The following is a 27,815-nucleotide window of genomic DNA, read 5'->3' on the forward strand; positions in this document are numbered from 1 at the left end:
AGCAATTAAACTTGGTCCCAAATTCGTACTGTCCCACAGAGCAAAATAAAAGCCCTCAGCTAACTAGATCCAACCTCCTTGGAGGTACTTTAGAATTCCTCTTGGAGGGAAGAGAGGAAAGAGGGAGGAAGGGGAAGAGCAAAGGAAGGAGAGGGACAGAGAGACAAAGCTGGGGGGCCTTCCCCCACTCTTCCAACTACATGTAATATCCTCCCTGAGAAGAATTTCAGGTGAATATTTTCTCCATCTTGTTAGATTTCCAGGAGAGTTTTGTTACGCCCTTATATTGTCCTGGGTAGGAGAGTAGCCCCTGTATCAGCTCTAATGACACAATTAGATTGCTGTTTCTGTTAAGATCCTCTGATTATCAGGAGGAAAATGGACAGAAGCATACGACTGCAGGAACAGGGCTCACCTGGGAGGTTGCTAAGTAATCCAGGCAGAGACAGAGACAGAGGGAATAGGAGAAAAATGGTTTTGAGAGTTATTTTGGAAGTATAACTGATAGGACATAACGACTAACTGTGTAAGTGGAGAGAAATAAGAGTCAAGGATGATTCTTAGGTTTCTGGACAGGTGCAGCAGAGTGTATGACATAAAGAAAGAAAATGCTGGAGAAGGAGCTGGATCGAGGAGAAAGATGATGAACCTCTTTCAGTCGTGCCAATTTTGAGACACCATAAAGACGTCCAAGCAGAATCCAGCAGGCAACTAACTGTATGTATGAATATGTGGGTCTGATCCTCAGGAGACAAGTCTGGACTGGAGATATAAACTTGAGAGTCATCATCCCAGAGATGGTAATTAGAGCCTTGGGAGAAGATGAAATCACCCAATGGGGGCATAAAGGGCAAGATGAGGTTTTTAATTTAACAATAAAATTCACTGAGTCACAGACTATCTGCATGCAGAGTTAATCACACCTGAGAAAACCCTTGCCATCTGGTTGATGTGGCCAAAGTCAAAGGCTCTATCATGATTTATGGGAGGCGTTTTATTTAATCAAAGGGTGTACTGCCAATGATAATGATTATGATGATGGTGAAGAAAACAAAAACATTAAGAAATAGCATTGAGTTATACTATGTGCAAGGATTGTTCTAAGTGCTTCTCATGGAGCACTAATTATTGAAAGTAGTATCTTTCAAAGGCAGATACTATTTTAGCACCACTTTACCAATGAGGAAACAGAGAAATTAAAGAATTTACTCAAGGTCACATAAGTGGCACAGCCAAGATTCTAAGCCAGGAGTCTGGTTCTAAATCAGTGCTCTTAAAACCACTTTACACACTGATTAAACCCAAATGTTATTTCTTAGAACATATATAAGGCAACAGAAAAATTAACACATTAATGATTTTGGCACATCTTCTAAATACAATGCCGTAATTCACTCATTAACTCTAAGATCCTGTAGATTGTCCTGAAAAATGTAAATGCTGACTTTCTACATAACAGGCTTTTCCAATAGTTTTGTTCTCAATTTTACCTTAAAAACATAGACAACCTAAATTTGAGCTCTTAACACCAATGTAAGGTTTTGTATAACTACTAATAACCATTTGCCAATGTAAAGGTCATCTGTTGATCTTCTCTCTGAGAATGAAAAATACCTGCTACTCAGGTAACTTAAATGTCACTTTTCATCTTCAAAGCATTTTACTCACACTAGATAATTTATTTTCCAACACCTCATGTAAGGTGAATACGATTATTTACACTATATAAATAAGGAAACCAAGGAGATGACTTAGTAGCCCAGGGAAGATTAAATTTCAGTATCAGAATTTGGGCTACCCAATCTTTTCCATTCCTTCCTCAATTTAAGCCTTCTTGTAAAATTCAAAATATCCAAAAGTCATCTCCCAGTTCACACAGATACTTGGTGCGAGAGGCCCAGCTTACCGCAAAAGATCTGAAAGCGTAATTGTCTCTCTCTGCCAAAGTAATGACAGGTAGCAGAAAGCAAGTGTCCTTGGCACAGTCATCTTCACAATTCCTTTCTCCTTTCGTAGTGAATATTCGACTCCATCAAGAGATCCAGAACAGAGGGATATTGTTTCTTAGGAAATAAATGGAGATGTTTAAAAGTGCAAGTAATTTTCTGGACAACAAAAGAAGGAAAACAACAAAAAAAAATGCAAAGAGGTATTTTAAATATCTCAAAATCAGATTACAATTGAAATAATCATTGCAAAAGCAATTCGGCAATAAAGAGCAATGGCAGTTTAGAGAAAATCGGCCAAAAGGTAATTGTTGGTTTCTTATGGAAATGGTAACGGTATGCGCTGGGATTCTAAAGGTGGATTGCACCCCCTCGAAATTTTTCATGGTGAACAGGAATAATTTTTCAAATAAATGACAGGATAAACAAGCACAAGGAAAAGCAAAAAATGTGTAACTCCTTCGACCCAGGCTTCATCTCACATGTCCCCTTCCCCTTCCCTGGGGCGCCCCCAACAGCTGGGGCAGCACCTCCTCCCTCGTATCCTCCAGGCATCCTTTACCACTTTACCAGGGCACTATTTTATCCCCACTCTTTCATTCAGTACTTTTTCATCTCATTCTCTGTGCCACTGTTCTGGGTCTAGGGAAATGACCCTGAGTAGTGTCTCATCTCTCTTGGAACTTACATTCTAATAATGGGAGACAGTAAATAGAAAAAAATTACAACTGACAGGCGGTGTTAAAAAAAAAACAAAAAGCACATCATAAAAAAAAAACTGATGTAGAGGTATACAAAGAGATGGGAAGGGACACATGTTGTTCCATATGGGTGGTCAGCGAAGTTTTTTAGGGAAGGTAACATCTGAGCAGAAACTTGAATGCATTCACAAAGTCAGTCATAAGGATCTCAAGAAAAACACCAAGAACATCAGCAGGAGCGAACTTCAAGGAACAGCAGGGAAACTAGTGTGGCAAGAGCATCCTGGGTGAGGGGAAAGTGGCAGAAGATGACAGAGGAGAGTTAGGAACCATATTCTATAGGTCATGATTTGCACTTTGGATTTTACTCTACGTATGGTAAGTTTCTGGTGAGTTTTAAACAGAGGAACAACATAATCTCATTTATGTTTTTAAAAAGGTCCCATTGGCTACCGTATGAAGAATGGAGTTACAGGAGGGATTCCAAGAGCCCGATGATGGGCACTTGGCCTGGAGTGGAAGCATTGTGAGTGGTGAGAAGTTGTTGGAATCTGGATATATTTTTTTTTTTTTGGTATCATTAATATACAATTACATGAGCAACACTGTGGTTTCTACATTCCCCCCATTATCAAGCCCCCACCACATACCCCATTATAGTCACTGTTCATCAGCATAGTAAGATGCTATAGAATCACTACTTGTCTTCTCTGTGCTATACTGCCTTCCCCGTGGCCCACGCTACATTATGTGTGCTAATTGTAATGCCACTTTTTCCCCTTATCCCTCCCTTCCCAACCATCCTCCCCAGTTCCTTTCCCTTTGGTAACTGTTACTCCATTCTTGGGTTCTGTGAGTCTGCTGTTGTTTTGTTCCTTCAGTTTTTGCTTTGTTCTTATACTCCACAGATGGGTGAAATCATTTGATACTTGTCTTTCTCTGCCTGGCTTATTTCACTGAGCATAATACCCTCTAGCTCCATCCATGTTGTTGCAAATGGTAGGACTGTTTTCTTCTTATGGCTGAATAATATTCCATTGTGTGCATGTACCACCTCTTCTTTATCCATTCATCTACTGATGGGACACATAAGTTGCTTCCATTTCTTGGCTATTGTAAATAGTGCTGTGATAAACATAGGGGTGCATATGTCTTTTTCAAACTGGGCTCCTGCATTCTTGGGGTAAATTCCTAGGAGTGGAATTCCTGGGTCAAATGGTATTTCTATTTTGAGTTTTTTGAGGAACCTCCATACTGCTTTCCACAATGGTTGAACTAATTTACATTCCCACCAGCAGTGTAGGAGGGTTCCCCTTTCTCCATATCCTTGCCAACATTTGTTGTTTGTCTTTTGGATGGTGGCCATCCTAACTGGTGTGAGGTGATATTTCATGTGGTTTTAATCTGCATTTCTCTGATGATTAGCGATGTGGAGCATATTTTCAGTGCCTGTTGGCCATCTGAATTTCTTCTTTGGAGAACTGTCTGTTCAGCTCTTCTGCCCATTTTTTAGTTGGATTATTTGCTTTTTGTTTCTTCAGGTGCACAAGCTGTTTGTATATTTTGGATGTCAACCCCTTATTGGATATGTCATTTATGAATATATTCTCCCATACTGTAGGATGTCTTGTTCTACTGATGTGTCCTTTGCTGAACAGAAGCTTTTTAGTTTGATATAGTCCCACCTGTTCATTTTTGCTTTTGTTTCCCTTGCCTGGGGAGATTTGTTCATGAAGAAGTTGCTCATGTTTATATTCAAAGAGTTTTGCCTATGTTTTCTTCTAAGAGTTTTATGGTTTCATGACTTACATTCAGGTCTTTGATCCATTTTGAGTCAACTTTTGTGTATGGGGTTAGACAGTAATCTAGTTTCATTCTCTTACATGTAGCTGTCCAGTTTTGCCAACACCAGTTGTTGAAGAGGCTGTCATTTTCGCCATTGTATATCCATGACTCCTTTATCGTATATTAATTGACCATATCTGCTTGGGTTAATATCTGGACTCTCTATTCTGTTCCACTGGTCTATGGGTCTGTTCTTGTGCCACTACCAAATTGTCTTGATTACTGTGGTTGAGTACGAGAGCTTGAGGTTAGGAAGCGAGATCCCCCCTGCTTTATTCTTCCTTCTCAGGATTGCTTTGGCTATTCGGAGTTTTTTGTGGTTCAATATGAATTTTAGAACTATTTGTTCCAGTTTGTTGAAGAATGCTATCAGCATTTTGATAGGGACTGTATTGAATCTGTAGATTGCTTTAGGCAGGATGGCCACTTTGACAATATTAATTCTTCCTACCCAAGAGCATGGGATGAATTTCCATTTATTAGTGTCCTCTTTAATTTCTCTTAAGAGTGTCTTGTAGTTTTCAGGGTATAGGTCTTTCACTTCCTTGGTTAGGTTTATTCCTAGGTATTTTATTCTTTTTGATGCAATTGTGAATGGAATTGTTTTCCTGGTTTCTCTTTCTGCTAGTTCATCATTAGGGTATAGGAATGTAAGAGATTTCTGTGTATTAATTTGTATCCTGCATCTTTGCTGAATTCAGATGTTAGTTCTAGGAGTTTTGGAGTGAATTCTTTAGGGTTTTTTATGTACAATATCATGTCATCTGCAAACAGGGACAGTTTGACTTCTTCCTTACCAATCTGGATGCCTTTTGTTTCTTTGTGCTTTGTGATTGCCATGGCTAGGACCTCTAGTACTATGTTGAATAAAAGTGGGGAGGGTGGGCATTCTTGTCTTGTTCCTGATCTTAGGGGAAAAGTGTTCAGCTTCTCACTGTTAAGTATGATGTTGGCTGTGGGGGGCCTTTATTATATTGAGGTACTTGCCCTGTATACCCATCTTGTTGAGTTTTTATCATGAATGGATGTTGAATTTTGTTGAATGCTTTGTCAGCATCTATGGAGATGATCATGTGGTTTTTGTCCTTCTTTTTGCTGATGTGGTGGATGATGTTGATGGATTTTTGAATGTTGTACCATCCTTGCATCCCTGGGAAGAATCCCACTTGATCACGGTGTATGATCCCCTTGATATATTTTGGAATTCGATTTGCTAATATTTTGGTAAGTTTTTTTGCATCTATGTTCTTCAGGGATATTGGTCTGTAGTTTTCTTTTTTTTGTGTGGTGTCTTTCCCTGGTTTTGATATCAGAGTGATGCTGGCTGGCCTCATAGAATGAGTTTGGAAATATTCCCTCCTCTTCTATTTTTTTGGAAAACTTTAAGGAGAATAGGTATTATGTCTTTTCTAAATGTCCGATAAAATTCAGTGGTGAATCCATCTGGTCCGGGGGTTTTGTTCTTGGGTAGTTTTTTGATTACCAATTCAATTTCATTGCTGGTAATTGGTCTGTTCAGATTTTTTGTTTCTTCCTTGGTCAGTCTTGGAAGGTTGTATTTTTCTAGAAAGTTGTCCATTTCTTCTTCTAGGTTATCCAGTTTGTTAGCATATGGATTTTCACAGTATTCTCCAATAATTCTTTGTATTTCTGTGGTGTCGGTTGTGATTTTTCCTTTCTCATTTGTGATTCTGTTTATGTGTACAGATTCTTTTTTTCTTAATAAGTCTAGCTAGGGGTTTATCTATTTTGTTTATTTTCTGAAAGAACCAGCTCTTGGTTTCATTAGTTTTTTCTACTGTTTTATTCTTCTCAATTTTATTTATTTAGTCTCTGATCTTTATTATGTCCCTCCTTCTACTGACTTTGGGACTCATTTGTTCTTCTTTTTCCAGTTTCAATAATTGTGAATTTAGACTATTCATTTGGGATTTTTCTTCCTTCCTTAAACAGGCCTGGATCGCTATATTCTTTACTCTTAGAACTACCTTCACTGCGTCCCACAAAAATTGGGGAGTTGTGCTGTTTTCATTTGTCTCCATATATTGCTTGATCTCTGTTTTAATTTGGTCATTGATCCACTGATTATTTAGTTGTATGTTGTTAAGCCTCCATGTGTTTGTGAGCCTTTTTGTTTTCTTTGTACAATTTATTTCTAGTTTTATACCTCTGTGATCTGAGAAGTTAGTTGGTACAATTTCGGTCTTTTTTAACTTCAACTGAGGCTCTTTTTGTGGCCTAGTATGTGGTCTATTCTGGAAAATGTTCCATGTGCACTTGAGAAGATTGTGTATCCTGCTGCTTTTGGGTGTAGAGTTCTGTAGATGTGTGTTAGGTCCATCTGTTCTAATGTATTGTTCAGTGTCTCTGTGTCCTTACTATTTTCTGTCTGGTTGATCTGTCTTTTGGAGTTAGTGTTGTATTGAAGTCTCCTAAAATGAATGAAAATCATTCTATTTCTTCCTTTAATTCTGTTAGTATTTGTTTCACATATGTAGGTGCTCCTGTGTTGGGTGTATAGATATTTATAATGGGTATATCCTCTCGTTGGACTGACCCCTTTATCATTATGTAATGTCCTTTGTCTCTTGTAACTTTCTTTGTTTTGAAGTCTATTTTGTCTGACGCAAGTACTGCAACACCTGCTTTTTTCTCCCTATTGTTTGCGTGAAATATCTTTTTCCATCCCTTCACTTTTAGTCTGCATATGTCTGGGTTTGAAGTGAGTCTCTTGTAGGCAGCATATAGATGGGTCTTGTTTTTTTTATCCATTCTATTACTCTGTGTCTTTTGATTGGTGCATTCAGCCCATTTACATTTAGGGTGATTATATATAGATATGTACTTATTGCCATTGCAGGCTTTAGTTTCGTGGTTACCAAAGGTTCAAGGGCAGCTTCTTTACTATCTAACCATCCAACTTAACTCACTTATTATGCTATTATAAAGACAGTCTGATGATTCTTTTTTCTCTCCCTTCTTTTTCTTCCTCCTCCATTCTTTATATGTTAGGTGTTTTATTCTGTACTCTTTGTTTCCATTGATTGATTTTGTGGATAGCAGATTTTAATTTGATTTAGTAAGTATTTGGTTGGTCTACTTTCTTTGCTGTGGTTTTATTTTGTCTGGTGACAGCTATTAACCTTAGATATACTTCCACCTAGAGCAGTCCCTTTAAAGTACACAGTAAAGATGGTTTGTGGGAGGTAAATTCCCTCAACTTTTGCTTATCTGGGAATTGTTTAATCCCTCCTTCAAATTTTTTTTTTTGCTATCATTAATCTACAATTACATGAAGAACACTATGTTTACCAGGCTCCCCCCCTCACCAAGTCCCCCCCCCCACCTCACTACAGTCACTGTCCATCAGCGTAGCAAGATGCTGTATAATCACCACCTGTCTTCTCTGTGTTGCACAGCCCTCCCCGTAACCCCCCACAACACTATACATGCTAATCCTAATGCCCCCTTTCTTTTTCCCCGCCCTTATCCCTCCCTTCCCACCCATCCTCCCCAGTCCCTTTCCCTTTGGTAACTGTTAGTCCATTCTTGGGTTCTGTGATTCTGCTGCTGTTTTGTTCCTTCAGTTTTTCTTTGTTCTTATACTCCACATATGAGTGAAATCATTTGGTACTTGTCTTTCTCCGCCTGGCTTATTTCACTGAGCATAATACCCTCTAGCTCCATCCATGTTGTTGCCAATGGTAGGATTTGTTTTCTTCTTATGGCTGAATAATATTCCATTGTGTATATGTACCAAATCTTCTTTATCCATTATTCTACTGATGGACACTTAGGTTGCTTCCATTTCTTGGCTATTGTAAATAGTGCTGCGATAAACATAGGGGTGCATCTGTCTTTTTCAAACTCCCTCCTTCAAATTTAAATGATAATCTTGCTGGATACAGTATTCTTGGTTCGAGGCCCCTTCTGTTTCATTGCATTGAATATATCATGCCATTCCCTTCTGGCCTGTAAGGTTTCTGCTGAGAAGTCTGATGTTAGCCTGATGGGTTTTACTTTGTAGGTGATCTTTTTTCTCTCTCTGGCTGGTTTTAATACTCTGTCCTTGTCTTTGATCTTTGCCATTTTAATTATAATATGTCTTGGTGTTGTCCTCCTTGGGTTCCTTGTGTTGTGAGATCTGTGGACTTCCATGGTCTGAGAGACTATTTCCTTCCCCAGATTAGGGAAGTTTTCAGCAATTGTTTCTTCAAAGGCATTTTCTATCCCTTTTTCTCTCTCTTCTTCTTCCAGTACCCCTGTAATATGAATATTGTTCCATTTCCATTGGTCACACAGTTCTCTTAATATTTTCATTCCTAGAGATCCTTTTATCTCTCTCTGCCTCAGGTTCTCTGTCTTCTTGTTCTCTGATTCCTATTCCATTAACAGTCTCTTCCACCTAATCCAGTCTGCTCTTAAATCCTTCCATTGTTTGCTTCATTTCTATTATTTCCCTCCTGAATTCATCCCTTAGCTCTTGAATAGTTCTCTGTAGCTCCATCAGCATGCTTATGACTTTTATTTTGAATTCTTTTTCAGGAAGATTGGTGAATTCAGTCTCACCAAGCCTTCTCTCTGGTGTTTGAGGGATTTTTGGATTGAACAAGGTTCTTCTGCCTTTTCACGGCGATGGGAGTGGTCACCAGTGAGTGGCTCATGTGTCAGCTGGGAGAACAAAGTCCCTTCCCGCTTGCCAGTCACCTTGCCTCTCTCCAGTCTGTGCTGATTAACCGCACACAGGGAACAGCCTCTGGGTTAATCCCCTAAGATGCCATGGGTGGGGCGGCCCTCGTGATGGCCTAGGGCACTGGCAGGGGTCGCAGGCAAGCAGCATGTGTTCTGCCGTAGAACAAAGCCCCTTTGTGCCTCCCTGACTCTGCACCACTCTCTGCTTTCTGTGCTGGTCAACCATGCGCAGGGAGCAGTGTCTGGGTCTGAGCCAGTTAGCCGCATGCAGGGAAAAGCCTCTGTGTTAAGCTGTGTGGTTACTGTAGGCGGGGCTGCTCCCCAGCTGTTCTGCAGCAATGGCGGGTCAGCCAGTTTGCTTGCAGTGCCGGTGGGGCAGGGGAACAGCAGGCTGCTTATTACCGTGAGGGGGTTTGGAGCTGGGCTGCCACCCAGGGGGTCAGGTCGCCTGACATTCCTCAAAGTTCCCAGCCTGCTAGCCTGAGTGTGCCAGGATGATTTTGTCCACCTGTTAAACCCTTGTCCCCTTTTAAGGGGCCTGCTTTTCTTTTGTCCCAGGGCAGCTGGCTGTGGGAATGTGTTTGCAGTGTTAATCTCGGATTTTGCTTTTCTGCTCCTCTAATATCCAGTGCACCATGCAGTGTGTGTCTGTGCTCCCAGGGCAGTTTACTAGGGCTGGTTATTTAGCAGCCCTGTGCTTCCACTCCCTCCCCAATCTGATTCTTTTCCTCCAGCCGGTGAGATGGGGTGGGGGGAGTGCTCGGGTCCCGCTGGGTCACGGCTTTGTATCTTACCCTTTTCTGTGAGATGTTGGGTTCTTGCAGATGTAGCCTGGCTGTTGTGCTGTATCTTCTGGTGACTCTTTTAGGATAACTGTATTTGCTGTATTTAAAAATATATATGGTTTCGGGAGGAGATTTCTGCCACCCTATTCACGCTGCCATCTTGAGAATCTCCTCTGGACATATTTTTAAGGCAGAGTCAAAAGGATTTGCTGATAGATTGGATGTGAGCCATGACAGAAAAAGAGGACCCAAGTATGATTCTAAGGTTTTTGGCCTGAACAAGAATGGAGATGCCATTTAGTGAGACAGGAAGAGGGCAAAAGAGTAGGTTTGATGGAAGAAATCAAGATATCAGCGTTGTACATGTTGAATATAAGATCTTATTAAATACACAAATGGAAATGTTGAGGAGGCAACTGAACATAAAAATCTATACTCCAGGAGAGGCTGGGCTAGAGATAGGAATTTGAGAGTCATCAAGATACAGAGGAGACAGAATATAAATTCCAGGACTAGGAATGACTGAATGACTGAGAGACTCCAAGGTTTCTTGGACAAAAACTGTCCAAATTATTCCTCAAAATCTCTTTTTCCAAATCCTGTGAATCCCTTCTTCACAGCATTTATCAATAATTGAACTTTTCTTTTTTATGTGTGCGTTTATTGTCCAGCCCCTCCTGCTGTAATCTAAGGACCCTGAAGCCTTGCCTGCCGCTGTGTCTCTTGTGCCTGGAACAGGTCCTAGCAACGAGCAGGAAGCCAATGAATATTTGGGGACAAATGGTCTAGCAGTTCTACTTTTAAGATTTTCACCATAGCGAAACAATTTTAAGAACATGCAAAGATTGAGGGTCAAGGCGTGTTGTGGTAGCACTGTTTATAATATCAGAAAAATTGAAGGCAAACTAAGTGATAGGAATAGAAATTAAGTAGCTCCCTGCAATAGAACACTACCTAACAAGTCATACAAAGCTTTACATCAGTGGTTCTCAAAGCATAGTCCTTACACAAGCTGAAATTGATAAAATGTCTAAGAACTGAGAGATTTTTCAGAACTGGGAGAAGTCAGGAGATTATATTAGTAATAAATTATATATTAGTGGTAACTAAATAGAAACCTAAACATATCGTAAGACAACGGTCAACTCTTGAGAAGACCACAGGATATATAGAAAGTGTAATCATAGTAAGTTCTATGGCTAGTTTTGAATAGCATGTATACATTTATAATAACTTAAGCACTAATATTGATCTAAGAAAAATTATAATTATATTGGGAAAATAGAGAATAAGAAATGTATGACTGTGTGCTGGAGGCTATGTGGGAAGAAAGGGCAATGAGGAATATGCCAAAGAGCTAAGATTTTATCTTCCATAGTGGGAATTTAATACCTAATGTCCCAAACCAGAAATGAAGATGTAGTACTAGAAGTACATGATACAGCAATATGGAGGTTGCAAGAGCTAAAAATGAGTGCCTCTTGGGAAAAGGACACTTATGGGGGACAGTAGACTACAATTTTTAAGACTTTTAATTTTTATAATTTTTATAACAACCCTTATAAATCTATTTGAATTAGATGCATGTAGAATTTTTACTAAAAAATGTAAAGAATGAAGAAATAACTCACATTTTTGCAAAAACAAAATAATAAACTCCCTTTCTTGCTTATATACATGAATAAAAAACTGGAATGAACTACTACAGCAATAGTTGCTATTTCTGGGTGGTGCAATGGTTGGTGACTTTATTTTCTTGTGACTATCTGTATTTCATAATTTTGTAAAGGGAGTTGTAATAATAGTTATTTTTAATGTAAAAATGGAAATAAAGCTCTAAGGATCATCATTTATAAAAAACAAACACACAAACAAACATAGGTGTACCTTAACATAGGTAAACAATCATAATGTTCTAAGAAGGTGCAGATGGTTTAAGAGTCACAGTCCTCTGGGACTATCTGAATTCAGGCTTGCCTAAAAGCATGGAAAAGGAAGCTCTGAGATTCCCTGCTGCCCAATTAGTCTATGATTCTAACTTCTTTACATTTTTTGGACACAAAAAGTAACTTATCTGATATCTGTGTTACTGTGCAGTCCAGCAAGAATTGCAGATATGCTGATAAAAGGCATTTTTAATCTTGGGAGGGACAAGCGGTTTACAAAGAAGCAGTGCATACAAAAAAGTTTCGTTGAAAATGTTATATAACCACACTTAACCCAGATTTCAACAATCCCTAACACCAGAGGGTTTGGACATTCAAAGAATTCTGTCAGCACACATCAAGATTCCAGTAATCTATAATAAAAGCCTGGTCTGTTCTTTGAGGTCTCTTTTCCATCATGGTTTTTTTTTTTTAAATGTAGTGTGGAAAGAACTAAAATCATGAATAAATGCTTTAGGAGAAGGTCTATACCTGTAACCTTTAATATACTCCTTCTCCATTTTAAATTATGGAGTTAAGCCAGAAAGTAAGACGGTAAGACCTACAAATACAAATACACATAATACAGGTATATTTTATTCAGCTTGCTTTAGCCTCTGTTTAGAAATTGGGCACATCATCTTTGGCCCTTGTCTATTTTACCATATGGATAAGTTCTATCACTTCTCTGCTACAACTTTTCTTTGAAAATTCTAAGCCATGCATATATGATCTTTACTGAGCGAGCCTCTTTCTTTCTGGATCCACTTACAGTCTAGCTCCCTTTTGAAATCATACAAAAATACTCATGTGGAGACAATATACCTTTTTAAAAAGTGCACTAAGATTTCATTAAATGTACCTTTCTTCTAGCCATATGATTCAGCAAGTCATACTTCCTTGCAAGGCCAAATTTCTTTTCTTGGAATATGAAGAGACTGGACTAAATTATTTTTAAGATGCATTACCTGCTTTAAAATTCTAGGTAGTTTGATTCTTATTTTACCTGATTGTGATGCTTTACTGAAGAGGAAAGACTTTTGAGTGTGGATATCTGACTGAGACTCTGCTCCACTTTCAACTAAAGAAGGATAGCTGAAGTCACTTAACAGTTGAGGCTCACTCTCCCAGTCTGATTGACTTAGATTATCTTCTGATACCTATTTGCAAAATAATATAAATAAAATTATTACATAGGAATCTTAAACGTAATTATTTCCAGAACTTAATTCCTGAGCAGCACCATGAAATAAACCATTCTAGAGAACTGTAAATTGTCTGCCAAATCCCTACGATTGAAAGATCTTGACTTCTGCAACATGCTCCCTGGCAGCTCCCAGGTAATGCTCCTTGGAGAAGGGCTACAGACAAGGTAAGTGGGAAATAGCCAGCCAGCAGACAACTCAGGCTCCCTTCTCCCTGTAACTTCTCTCTCTTGTAGCTCTAGTATCTGCACCAATAAAAAACATCATGTATCAATAATGACTTCAGGTACACCCCCAGGTTCTATTTACTGAGCCTACCTGGGGAATTTCTGCTCTGTACCTTTGCAAATTCCATTTTTCCTGCCCTGACTATCCCCCTTTTCTCCAACTCATTACTTACACCATCACACTGTCTTTCCAACCTATTCTTTTTCATTGATTTCTCATTTCCTTGCACTCTGTGGCACTTACTAATTACAACACTTAATTGATTAGGACATATTATCTCATACCATTGTTTTTCACACATGTACTGTTGAAATGGTGGTCAGAGTGTCCCTAAGAAAGGTCAGTTGACTGGCTGGCTAGAGGCCTCATTAGCTGATATTATCTTGAGGGAACTGATCAGTCAAAAAGCCATGCTCTCAGCCATATGCAAGTCAGGAAACTTGATCTTATTAAGAGGTAAGACTCATGTAAGGAAACCCACAAGGGAATGAAGCAAAACAAAGCAAAATCAGGGATGAGATGCTTGTGTCCTTTGTTATGCACATCCCGTTTCTACCGGCAAACACACAAGAGGCAAGGCACACCATGAAAGTAGCGGGTAAGCATGGACTCAGTGAGAAAATCAAGCAATCAGAAGAAAACTGCCACAGGTTTGCACAGGCAACCGTCTGCCAGCAACTTGACCACACTCTACCCTTTGTCTGATTCTTCGGGTGGACTAGCCAGTTTCTCCCTTTGTGCACTCAATCCTACCCCTCTTGCTACTCAAAGATTACCACTTACTTTTACTCTCTCCACCAAGAATTTCTTCTCTCTCCCGCATCATTCCTATCAGTACACAAATATGCTACTATTTATCCCGCTTTAAAAAAGTCCTTCACTCCAGTTATGATCCAAATTCGTTGTACTTCTTTGCAGCAAAATACCTTGAAACAGTCACCAGACTTGCTGTCTTCCGTCTCTCTCTTCCCAGTCTACCGCATCCCAATGACATTGCACTCCTATTGCTGTACTCACCAACTGTAAGCCCCCTTTCTTCCTGACCAGACAGCAACATTTCTCACTGTCCAGCACTTCCCTCTTTCTGAAACACTTGGTTCCTTGGTTTCCAGAATCACCCCCTCATTCTCTTGGCTTCTACCTCCTCCGTCAGTTGTTCCCTAGACTTCTTTGCCAGTTCCTCTTTATTCCCAGATGTCTTAACCCCAGAGTGGCCCAGGGCTCAGTTCTTGGTCCTCTTCCTTGTCTTCACTCCTCAGTGATGTCATCTGATTTTGTACTTTTAAATACTGTCTACTGTATTGTTTTCAATTTTAAACTGCACCCCCTCTGCCCCATATTTTAATTAATATCCTTGAAATCAGGATCTATCTTATAATCAATGGCAGGTCACAATTTAATTTCCAGCCTTCTTTTCTTTCTTGGGGGTATTTAAAATAATGGCACATCTTACAAACAATAAATTTGATGATTATAGTGTAAACTGGTAGCTTCCAAATTTGTATCTCCAGCCCAGGTCTCTCTCCTGTCTTGACGACTTGTATATCTAACTAGGCACTCAACATTTCCTCTTGGATATCTAATGGCTATCTCAACTCAACATGTCCAAAGGTGAACTACTGATCTTGCTCCACTTGCTTTTTCAGTTGATGCCAACTGCTTCCTTCTAGCTGCTCAGGCCAATAACTGGAAGAGTCATCCTGGTACTCCTATTTCTCTCATACCCCATGTCCAATCCACCAGCAAATTGTTGGTTCTCTCCAAAGTTTACTTAGAATTCTATCACTGTCACGTCCACTGCTACCACCTGGTCCCAGCCACCATCATTTCCCATCCGGAGCAGAGCTGATCTGAGACTTTAGTAAGTACAGGAGCACCCAGAACTGGTAAAACGCAGACTCTGATTCAACAGGACTAAGTGAGGCCTGAGATTCTTCATTTTCGCCTATGTATACTCACAGCTTACTCTCTCACTTCCTAAAGGTCCCTTGTCAGGGAGGTCTTCCCTGACCATTCCACATCAAATAACACCCTTCCCTGTCACCCCATTTTTCTATCTCCCTTACCCTGATTTATATACCTGTTTGCTTTTTATGGAAGTTTGAATTTTGTAATTTATTTCACCCAGCTCACACAAGTCAAGAGCAATTTAGACAGGATTCAGACACAAGCCTCTTACTACTCTTAGAACAGTCATATCCAAAGCACAGAGAAAGTATTTACTGAATATTTGAGAAGACTGAGCTTCTAATGTAAAAGTACTTGTTCTTTTTCTTTCAACATAGAATATAGTTGTACTCTTTTGACACAAATTATATTACCAATTTATGTATCAGGTTAAAATTTTGCTTATTTCTTATATACTCGCCACGACTATTTCGGTGTGTTGCTATTATCACTTTAGACAGGTGTTCACTCAAGTCAACAACCTATTTTTAGTATCTTAAGTTAACCTAAAAATATTAAAATGTCAGAGAGAATCCCATGTTCTAATTCAAACTTTCAATGTGCTTGGTGGAGCCCAGTGCAAAAATATAACAAACACCTCTATTATGTAATTTTAAAGATCAGGTTCTTAATGGTTTGGATAGTTCTGTATTCCTTTTCTTTTTCTTCCCAAGCATCCCCTTGGAACTAGAGAGCATCTTTTGCTTTTCTTGAGAAACACCTGCCTCCTGAATCAGGATAGGGTAATGTTCCATGACTCTATAATTATAAACTATTGTCTTTTCCAGGAAATTCAAGTTATTTCTCTTGAGTTTATTTAAATGCACTGCCTCTATTTAAAAAGGACATTTCTTAAACTAATTCTTTAGTTTATTTCCCCTTACATCACTGTACCTTGTATGATTTGACGACTCTTAGGACCTATTCCTTTCATCCCAGACCTAGTCCTTTCTCAGTCAGAGTCACTCAGCTCTGCATATGGGACCTATGAGACCACAGCCAAACAAGGAAATCCTGGGCCAAGTTTCCAAGCTCCTTACAAATGTGTGTCAATTAGATTTACACGCTCTTCTTAGCACCATGTATCAAACACTCACAGCTTTTCAAACTTGCCTTTCTCAGCAGTGGGATCCTCCCTTACCCTAAGTCCCCAAATAAAATGTTCCATTTATAAAATGGCACATTTATCAAGCAGTTAGAAGTAAGCTGCTAAAAATATAGCTGCTCTGGGCAGTTAGAGACAGGGAAGTTGAGCCACCCAGATATTTTACTTCACATAAATGTTTCTGAGAAGAGATGACAACTAAGCTGAATCTTGAAATGCCAGGTAAAGTAAGTAGGCATTCCAAGTAAAAGGAATGACATATGAAAAAAAATTCCTTAAGCTTCTATTTAGAACTTAACTACAAGTTTCTTTATGTTTCAACTAGAGAAATAAGTCAAATTAATTCCAATTGTCTAGATCAGTAACCCTGTCCCTCTAGACTGCAATAGAAACCTCATCACTGAAAATCCTCTGACAAGCAGCTTACAGCCAGATGAGGATGAACCCACCTTCACCTCTTCCTCTCACTAGAAATGTCTTTTCATCCTACTTTGCAGACTTATGACTTACTGTAGCTTTTCTTCTACTGGTATACACTGGATTTTTACAATAGGCCTGCTTGCTCTTCTGAAGGTAGCGCTTCCAGAAATTATGTAAAACTTCATCCTAAGGGAGGAGGCAAACAGGTGGAATTCAAGTCATGACAAATACACTGGCACCCCTATACCATAGCATCTCCTGTACTTTATACATCGCCCTCCATCTCCATCTAATGTATGCTTATGTTTATGACCTACTTTTCCTTCAAAAGAATTAAAAACCAGGTATTTTGGAAACACTGAGTAAATTCTTTATAATCTTAGATTTCAGAGAAGGAAGGGACTAGCTCCCCAAAGGCCACCTAGTTGAGTCCCTTCCTTTTGCAAGCTAAGCAAATTAAGAATCAGAGAAGAAAAGTAACTTATATATGACTACACCACTAGTTAAGGGCAAAGCTGCTACTGGGTCAACCAACCTACTGATCCCCAGGTCCAAGTGAAAGTAAAACAAGATGAATAAAACAAAACAAAACTTTTCCACTTATTCCTCACCTACTAAGTGTGAAGCATTCATTAGCTATAACACAATACTGCAAGATAGCTATTAATCTCCACTTTACTGCTAAAGAAACTAAGTTGTCTAAAATGACCCAGCCAATAAACAGAAAAGCCACAAATAAGCTTTAGAGTCAGTTTTTATTCTGGAGGCTGTGTTCTTAGAATAATGCCATTCCTGCAGCATTTAACTGGTCAGGTCTACATGGTTATGCACATTGGCTACTTTCAGAGAAACTGTTTACAGGATTAACCCAGATGAAGTGGGTAGAAAGCTATACAGGAGTAAATCCTAATGCAGCTATTTGGTGCAAATATATGAGACTATTTATAAAAAAGCATTTATACATGGGATGACTGCAGGAAGAAACCTAAGTCACAAACCCTTGGACTACCCACAAAATTACCTAATCCAAATGACTATCATGTCAAGCCTCTGGTGTTTCATGTTTCTGGATTTTTAATTCCTATAATACTTTGGGCTAAGCCCAGAGTTCTTTCAGGTCCTACTCAGTCTGCAGGCCACTTTGCTTTGGCTTGATTTTAGCCCACACTGTTCTTCTTCCCTCCTCTTTGCCCTTAATGTCACTCGTGGGCATATGTGTAATTCTGTTCACTCATTGCATATATGTGTAAAACACTCTCTAACTAGGATGGCTCTCTTGGCACCTGGTTTCCAATGATGGGCATGAAGCAAGGTACAATAATCACTTGTTCCTAAATAACTGGGCTTTTAAAAGAATTTCTGAAATGGCTTCAACTACATGAGGAAATGTGAAATTCAATTAATAGCAGGGATATTATGGCACTCTTGAGAGGCAGCAAAGTCAACTGGGGTTCCTCAAAAAAACTAGAAATGGAAATCCCATACAACCCAGTAACTATACTTCTAGGAATTTACCTGAAGAAAACAAAATATTTGATTCGAAAGATATATACATCCCTATGTTTACTGCCACATTATTTACAATAGCCAAGATATGGAAGCAACCTAAATACCATCAATAGGTGGATGGATAAAGAGGTGGTAATATATATACATAATGGAATATCACTCAGCCATAAAAAAAGAAAAGAATCTTGCCATTTGTGACAACATGGATGGATCTAGAGGGTATTATGCTCAGTGAAATAACCCAGGCAGAGAAAAACAAATACCATATGATTTCACTTATTTGTAGAATATGAAAACAAAAAACGAAATGAGCAAAACAGCAGTAGATTCACAGACACTGAGAAGTGACTGGTGGTTACCATGGAGGTAGGTTTAGCATGGGTGGGAGGGGGGACAAAGGGGCACTAAAATCTCAATCATAATATAAGTTGGTCACAGCGATGGAAGTGCAACATAGAATATATAGTCAAAGGTTCTGTAACATCTTCCTTTGTTTACAGGTAGTAAATGTACTTAGTTGGGATGAGGATTTAATAATGTATATAACTGTTGAATTACTGTTTTGTATACTTGAAACTGATATTATATTGTATATCAACTATACTTCAATTTTAAAAAATACATATAAAAAATAAAATAATAAAATAACCAGGGGGCCAGGGTGGGATGGTGGTGGGGGGGGCAGGTTCAGAGTCAAAGAGTGGTCCCTGGATCAGTAGCTTCAGCGTCACCTCATTAGAAATGCATAGTGTTGGTCCTACTCTGGACCTACTAAATCAAAAACTCTGGAATGGGGTCCAGCAATCTGTTTTTCAACAAGCCCTCCAGATGGTTCTGATACACAATCAAATTTGACAACCCCTGGTTAACATATCCTCCCCAAAGTGCATTCTAGAACTCAAGTCCTGATAGATGCTACACACATACACCCAGAGAGGATTTTGTTCTCAAATTGTGAATACTGCATACTACATCCTCTTAGAAATTAAATAAGCACATTAATACTTAAATAAGTCTACAAAGTTTTTTGTTTTACTTAACCCAATGTTTCCTAAGTATCTAAAGACTATAATCTTCATTTTCTTTTGGATATATTGCTTATTTACACATCCTGTAGGAAACACTTGGGGAATTTCTGGTCAAATAAAAGGATTAAAGCAAAAATGTCAGAAGAAATTATTCTTCCACTTGCTCTACTATTTATTAGAGAGAAATTTTCTCCTTAGTTTCACTCTAAATCTTAGTGTTTTTCAAACAACAGAATGTGAGGCTGATACCTAGACACAAGTGGGCTTACCTTTAATTCTGGGCTTACTCCAAGGGTCTTTAAGGCTTCTGCTTGTTGGTAAAGTATGTGCTGAAAACCTTCACACACATACCAATCCCAGCCTTTCTCTAAAGGACAAGTAACATGTTTCAGACATTTGCATTCTTAACTAACTAACTATCATGCTACTATGTAGTTACAATTGTGTTTACATATTACAACTAGAATTTTTGTGTATCCCTGAGTAAGATTTCCATCTTACACTTTCTTCTTTCCAATCTGGCAAATTTGGACACAAATGCTAGAGCTAACATCACTTTTGTAATTTATCAGATTTAAGTATCTTAATTTATAATTTTTCTAAAATATTCATGTAAAAGGCAGAAAAACAAAGTCACCATGTTTAAAATAATGTTTCAAAAATTATCCTGTACTGAACAATGCCCAGCACAATAATCCTAAATGAAAGAATATTCAGTACTAGCCACTGCTTCTATCACTCCTCTGTTCCAACTCATAGAGAAAGGGAACAATGAGTATTTGGAGGACAAATGAACAAAAACCATGACTCAACGGTCCAGGAGTACAGGAAAGGGCAGTGAGAACAGCGAAAGAAAATAAAGTGTTCGACAGCACTCTGCTTTTCTGGAAATGGTTCTAATTTATAGGGGAATTTGAAAGCAAGGAATGTAATTCTTATCGAGCTCTGCCTAGGTACCAGGTGTGTGCTAGGTATTTTAAGCAGTTTAAGCACTTTATTTTCTTTGATTCTCAAAACAAACCTAAGAGATTGTGAAGAAAACTGTTACCACAATAGACTGAACTGAATGTTTAAATAGAACTACCAGTTAAAGAAAATGTTAAAATCTGTTAAGACACTTTTGTTTTATCCCTTCCTACTGGACAAATACTGTAACTCTTTGAAAAGCGTTATCATCAGAACTTTTCACAGCTTCTGAAGTCTGTTCATTTGAGTCCAAGATCCGCTCTCCTGCAGAATGTCACAGGACTCCTATTCCCTCTCCCACCTCAATGTTACAAGCTCTCCCCTGTTCCTGCTAACTCAGTTTCTGTTAAGGGTCTTAGGTGGTAGATAAGTCTATTTTGTTCATTCGGAAAGCCTGTCATTTTGATGCATTCTGAAGTTGAGGAGGTTTAAGCTCTCAAGCTGATACATGTGCTCCCTTCCTCCTGCACACTGTTCTTAGAAGTGTATAAGTTGCATGTTAAATTCTGAGTCTGGGCTCCTGTTTTACACAACAACTGGTATTACCATCCTCTTTTTACAGATGAAGAAACTAACATCAAAGAGGTTGAATATAAGACACTTGACACCACTTGAAGTATCTGAAGTTCCTTCAGCAATTTGATTTATTTAGATGGGTCAAGTCCAAATTAATCAGGTTTTACTCTAATAAAACTTAATTAAAATTTATCAGGTTTTAGCCTAATGAAAATAGTCCCTGTTAAAGGTCAAACAGGAACATGTGTTAGCATTTAAGTGTTCTCTCTGTTATTCATCTAAGAATGTCAATGTATTCCATGTAGATATTTCATTAGCATTTATATATAGAAAATATATTTCCTGTGTGTGTATCCTTAAAGCTACGTCATGTGGAGAGTCTGTCACTATCATTAGCCTGGTTGCAAACTTAAGAATCTGGTCATGGGTATAAAAAGCATCAGACTTTTCCTCGGGTTCTTCCCAATAATGGTTAATTATATGTACTCACTGGATTAATGAAACAGATTACCTACCATGCTTAGGTTATTTTAAGGAAAAATAATTTTGCTTCTTTTAAAAGGGTATGTTCAAAATTCAATGTAAGAAATGGATTTCTAAAAGTTGAATATCAGGTTTAACTCGCCTAACCTGACAATTCCATAGTTAAATTATTTCAGAACACAAGCATTTTTCTTTAAAAGCATAGAAAAATCATACTCATAATATATAATAGATAACAGAAAAACATATGCCAACACAAAACAAGAAATATGCTCCCTTTGCCATTGAAATTTTCTGCATAATAGTTGCTCCACTGGAGAAGCAACTCATTGACAATAGCAGGATTTTAAAAGGAGATGCTCTAAGACATTTACTTCCAATTTTACCACCAATAACTATCCACTTTAATTCCATTCTGGACTATGTGCCTAAAATTCCAGCAATTTTTCTAGGTTCCATTCCACATCCTCAAGTCATGAAAATGAAAAACACGATTCAAGAATGCTAAGCACATATGAAGTTACCAAGTTTTCTTTTTCTTTTAAGTCCCCGGTTGATGGATTTTAGTTGAGTATTAGGAATGGCCTCAGTGTTTATAACTTCCTTAGATCTCTGCACAGAAGGAAACAGACCATTAAAAAGATACTTTTACATCTCCCTAAACATACTCCCAAGCATGCTCTGGAAAGTAAAGGGAAACCAAATTGTGAGCACCAATACCAATGACCTAACACCCTAGGAAAATTATATAAATTGTAACATTCTGGTTAATCTTTGTTTTTCATTCAAATTTCTCAGCACCTAAATAGTGCGTGGAACACAGTAAACTAAACAAATGTCTGTCAAATGAATTTTTTATTTTTAATTGCTTTTTAAATTTTCCAAGCCAAACCTACAGTCAAATTTGTTCATTTTTTTCTCCATCCAAAACATACTTCGGAATTAAAATAATTTTATTTACTGTAACCAGCAATGCCTAAGTTACGTACAGACTAGTTTCATCTTACTTTTCTGTGTGTCTGAATAGTACTCTAAAACATCATTCATTTCTGACATTATAAAATGCTATTTTATTTTTGCTCAAACCTACAGAATTTTAGAATGACTAAATGGTGAGTACAAATCAACCCATGGTCTTTAATTGCAAGTGTTCTGAAGGGCTGGCACCTAAAACTCTGGCTCTCTTACACCAAAATTTCAAAGTATTAAGCCTTAATGATGGAAGAAAGATGAAGATTTCTAACCAACAGGTAACATTTGTGTATGTCTCTAAATTTAGATACTTGGAATGAAACTTATCTTCGACTTTCATAAGAATTAAAGAAATATCTCTAATAACAGGATTTCTGGAATGTGGTCCCTGTAGTCACAGAAACCACATTCAAAGCAGTTCTGGTGGCTTGAGAGCAGAAGATCAAAGTACACATCAAAGTAGTTACCCAGCAAAGACAGGTACAACTTCAAAAAAGTAGGCAGGGAAAAAAGGCTTAAAGTCTAGACAAGACAAAATATGAAATAACTAAAAGCTAATAAAAGCCAAGTATCTAAAACTGGATCTACAATTAATTAAATTACTAAATGGTTATGTTGTGGAATATTTATATAGTCAATAAAAACATCCACAAATGTTTGGGACAGCACAAGAAAATAATTTTAAGACAGAAGATTAAAAAATACAGACCCACACCCCGTTTCCCTTCCCAAATAAAGAAAAAAGAGACTAAAAGGAAGCAAATGAAATGTGTGTTGAGATTATTGGTGATTTTAGCTTTTGCCTTCATAATTTCCAAATATTCTGCAATAAATCTTCTCTTATGATAATACCTATTAAACTCGCACAGTTCTAGCCTACCCCTTTATTAAATACCCATGAACTACTTGCAAGATTTATTATCTAAATTGACCAGATTTAAGATATGAAAATTTTTTCCTCTATAAAATATACCAAGATAACACTCTAACTCCTTTACCAATTCAGAAGGCCTTTTTCTGGAGTGTAGAGAGTATTTGAAGCTTGAGAATTATAAACGTGGTAAATTGGAGGGCAATGAAAGGGGTAGAAAAATAGGGAAAGTTGTATCATGACTTCTACTCTTCACAGGTATGACTATGATTTCACTGGCCATTCTCCACCCACTGGATTTCAGTGTCACCACACATTGCAAAAGCATGGTCCAGGGGGCAGCGATCCCGTCATATTCTGTATGAAGCACACTCCTGGGCTGCCACAAAGCCACGGGTAACCACTGCGGTTGTAAGACACACAGCTTTGCCTAACATATGGGTGTTGAGGCACTAAGTTCTTGGATAAAGATGTTGCCCACCTTTGAGAATGCTACATTCTTAACTGTGTCTCCATACAAGCTGATAGTCTTTCAAATGTGGAACTAGGTAGTGGCATTAGGATCTTTCAAATTAAAAAATGACTGCAGTAAATATTATTAAATAGAACTAAATAGAAGCATTATCAAATACAGAAATAGAAGAAGCAATTAGTTAATGTAGTTTAATTTCTACAAAAATCGTATGCTGACTTCATCTAATGGCAAATAGTCCAATTAGACAATCTTCCTTCACTGTGTTTATGCTGGCACTGCTGGTGTAAAAGCAATGGTGAATAAAACTGGCTGGTGCCTTAACATCCTCAAAGCAGGAAGGATCAAACTATATGCATTTAAAGTGTACAATTTGATGTGTGCTTTTGTGTATGAATATAGTGTGTGTGTATATACTGTGTGTATATATGTATAGGTGCATGTATATATATCTCTCCATGAAACCATTATCATAATCAAGATAATGAACATATCCATCACCCCAACAATTTTATCAAGCAAGTACGTATCTTCTTAATACTCTGAATGACTTAAATGGGAAGGAGACATAAGAACTTCAGTTGCAGACTGAAGAACAATGATTGTCTCAAGAAAAGCTCTTGTGTGCTTGAGCTGCAAGCTAAATTAATCATTTTTCTCAAGGGAAACATTTTTTTTACTCGTTTTATATATTTTGTCTAGGTTTTTAGTTGTTTAAGATAGGAAGGTAAATCTGGTCCCTGTAACTACATCTTGGCCAGAAGCAGAAGTCTACATGGTTACTTGAATCTGTTCCAGATGTGCCTTCAAGTCTTTATGATGAAGGTAATATATATTCAAGTCCTGGCTCAACACTTCATACTTGTGTGACTTTGACAAACACGCTCAATCGCGAGCCCTACTTGCCCCATGTATATACAGGCACAATAGTTGTTGTGAGGAAATGAAACAATGGGTAAGAAAGCACTTTGTAATCTGTAAGGTACTGTACAAAGATAAAATGATAATGAAGCATATTGCCAATACTCCCAACAGACCTTTATCACTCTTAATATTCCATCTTCCAAACCTCTAAGCTACCACAAGACATTAAAAATTCTTAAAGAACTAATTTAAAAAAATGCATCACCTTCTAAGCACAATTTTAGTTATTTCCTCTTAGAACATAGTCTGAATCAGGAAATCATTTATAAATGTGGCCCAATATAATCACATCCTAAATCTAATTTACACATTCCTTAACCCACATTGTGAGCACTTACTTGAAGACGACCCACATTTTTGGAGTTTGCATTGCATGAATGATGAAAATACATCAATTACTTGGGAACCATGCCGTATATCAGGCTAAAACTGCAACTTTTAAAACAAGCAAATTCATACATGATATCTGTTACTTACTTCTGTAACATTATGGCAAGAAGTGCAATAATATTTGCCTTCATCAGTAAGCCCCCAAGAGACTGAAGCACACTGAGTACATCGTTCTTTGAACTCTTTCTAGAAGAAGATAGAAAAGGTGTTACTATCAAACCATATTCAATAGATTCAACCTAAGCCCTGCAGTTCTACTTCGAGGGTTCCCTGCAATTTTATCTTATAAATTAAAAATAACAGAAAATAGAAAATATATCAGAGATTATCTAATATACAAGGAGAATAGCGATTCAGTCTTGTGAGCAGTTTGAAACTGAATTTGAAACTATTTAAAGGAAGTTTCCAAAATATGCAGTATATGAGGGGAAAGAAAGAAGAAAAATGGTAGCAGGGGGGAAAATGGGGGCAGAGATAAGTAAAGTGAACACCTTGAAAATGCTGTAAAGAAAAAAGATGACAAGATTTAAGTAAAGAGAAAACAAAAAACAGGCGTAACAGACCATTTGAACTTCCTCCAAGGACACTAAAAATACAGATTCATCACAGAAGAACCAGATTTTTATCAGGATTGTTTCAAGTTTTAACTTATTCATTCAGCAATATAAGGAGTATGCACTCACAAGGCGTTTACCTAGGTGCTAGGGCTTCAATGGTGAGCAAAACAGATAACCCTACTTGTGGGATACAGGCTAGTGGTGAGTTACAATTATGAATTTCATTAACCTAGCATTTACAGACGTTAACCATTCTTCATGTAATAAACATTTATTGAGCATCTACAATGAGTAAAGCCTTCTATCACCATAACACTTCTGTACATACATAAAGTGGCACTAAATTACTGATTCCCAACTCTGTGGTCTTGGGCCTTATCGTTGATCCATTACCGAAAGCTCCTTTAATACCGTCAGAATGCAGCATTCTATGTAGTATGACAAAAAGAATGCCAAATTTATTTCGACAAGTTGGTAAAGTTTTCAATGACCTCCAACTTATAACTACCATGATCTCGGAGTGTCCCTAAACCCGAACTTGGAATCCTTACAGCAGACGGCGGCAAGGATTCCCAGCGAGAGTGGGGTTACTTGGGGGCACTAACTCCGGCCCTCCCTCACCCACCCCAGCACCAAGGGTACTTGTGCGTGGCCCTGTCCAGAGAGGATAAGCCATGTGGGTGGTCACCCCATAAAACCCACAACTTCATCAACTCCTGAAATACAGCCATACCGACTAACACCCAACCCTCCCCTTAACCCACAACCTCACCCAGCCGCGAACTCCAGCCTTTTTCCCCAGACTGCGCGCGCTCGCGGCCCGCCAGCCATCCCCATCCCCGTCCCCGCCCCGCAGCCTCGCGCCCCGCCCCCTTCGGCCAGCCGGCGTCCGCCAGCCGCTGCTCTTCGGCCTCCCCCTCCACTCCAGCCCGCGGTCGGGCCCGCCGGGCGCACGGCTGTCTCACCGTCTCCTCCAGGTCCATAACGGTGCCGCCGCTGCCGCCGCCGCCAGAGCCCGTTATCCGGGCAGCAAGCGCACCTTCCGGGAGCACCCTGCGGAACCCGCCGGGCGGAAACTCAGACCTTGACTTTGGATTCCGGGCGTTTGCGGCCTCCCGGAGGCCTCCACTCGCTGGGGGACTGAAGTTCCCCAAATCCTGTGTCCCCCTCCGTTTCCTAGTCGAGGTAACTGAAGCCAACCAGTAAGAAACTGGGCGGTGCCTAAAGCTAAGCTGATTCAGTCTAGCTATGCTCTCCCGAGACCCTCCTACTCGTCCAGGCTGCGAGGGAGGCGGTGGAGGCCCGCGATCCTGACGTGGACCCCGGCCGCGCCCGGGTTCCCACTTCATTCTGGCTTTAGTAGCGCAGGAGAAGCCTGGAGCTCTGAAGGAAAAAACTCAGGCTGCGGAGGTAGACCTGAGTTTCTAATCACCTTTCTGCTTCCTTGTATCACAGTTTCCTGCGCTGTAAAAAATATAACCGCCCCCCTCCCCCATACACACACACCGCGTATTGAGCCTCACATAGTAAGCGCTCACTAAATTTAGCTTTAATTGTTGTTCCCGCATTGGACATGTCCATTCCTTGATTTAATGATTAAACAGGTGCTGTTTTAGGTCCTGGGGATTCAACAGTGAATAAAGTAAAATCCCTGCCTTCATGGAGGTTCCATTCTGGCGGGGAGAGACAAAAACAAATAAGGAAAATCTTTGGTATGATGAATGGTGACCCAGTGCCAAGGAGAAAAACAGGAGAGGAGAATGGGAGCTCAGATTGTTTTGATTTTAAATGGGGTGCTCAAGAAAGGTCTCACTGAAGGACCTCTGAGGCGAGGGAGCCGAATCATGGGCACAGTAAGTCCCAAGGTCCTAGTCCTGAGCCTCATGCCATGTCATTTAAAGATCAGCAAGGAGGTCAGTGACTAGAACAGTGAGACTAAAGGGAGAGGAGAAAGGAGGTCGGGGCAAAACATGGTTGTAAGGACTTTGACCTGGAGAAATTGGGGAAGCCATTGGAGGAGTTATTTGATCTGACTTCAGTTTGAGATTAGTCTGGCTGTTGTGGGGAGAATAAACTGAGGAGGCAAAGGTAAAAGCTGAGAGACCAGTGAGGAGACTTACAATAATCCAGAGAAGGTATAATGGTGGCTTGAACTAGGTAAAAGCAGTGGAGACAGTGAGAAATACAGCGATTCTGGAAATCTAGATTTTGAAGGTAAGCCATAAAGATCTTGATGTACAAGAAGCAGGCTGTGAAAGAAAAAAGTCAAGGATAACTTCAAGATTTTTGACCTGAGCAACTGGAAGGGAGAAGCTATCACTGATTGAG

At 39.0% G+C, this 27,815-nt stretch overlaps 1 protein-coding gene across 4 annotated transcripts in view; it reads right to left on the reverse strand.

The window, feature by feature from the left end:
* The window catches only part of TAF1B (TATA-box binding protein associated factor, RNA polymerase I subunit B), an 87,864-nt gene that overhangs the window by 36,928 nt on the left and 23,121 nt on the right, over positions 1–27,815 (reverse strand). The window contains exons 1-7 of one of the 4 annotated variants that reach the window (XM_036881713.2): positions 26,453–26,630; positions 25,018–25,116; positions 21,826–21,913; positions 19,606–19,703; positions 16,890–16,985; positions 12,901–13,054; positions 1,907–2,063 (exon numbers count right to left, since the gene is read on the reverse strand). In XM_036881713.2, coding sequence (XP_036737608.1) covers positions 1,907–2,063; positions 12,901–13,054; positions 16,890–16,985; positions 19,606–19,703; positions 21,826–21,913; positions 25,018–25,116; positions 26,453–26,470 — 710 coding nt within the window. In that variant the 5' untranslated portion in view covers positions 26,471–26,630. Of the gene's footprint in view, positions 1–1,906; positions 2,064–12,900; positions 13,055–16,889; positions 16,986–19,605; positions 19,704–21,825; positions 21,914–25,017; positions 25,117–26,452; positions 26,631–27,815 lie in introns of those variants that run through there. The other 3 variants (XM_057497458.1, XM_036881715.2, XM_057497459.1) reach the window with 3 other exon arrangements.

This window comes from Manis pentadactyla, chromosome 2 (genome assembly GCF_030020395.1).
Source record: "Manis pentadactyla isolate mManPen7 chromosome 2, mManPen7.hap1, whole genome shotgun sequence".
NCBI lineage: Eukaryota > Metazoa > Chordata > Mammalia > Pholidota > Manidae > Manis > Manis pentadactyla.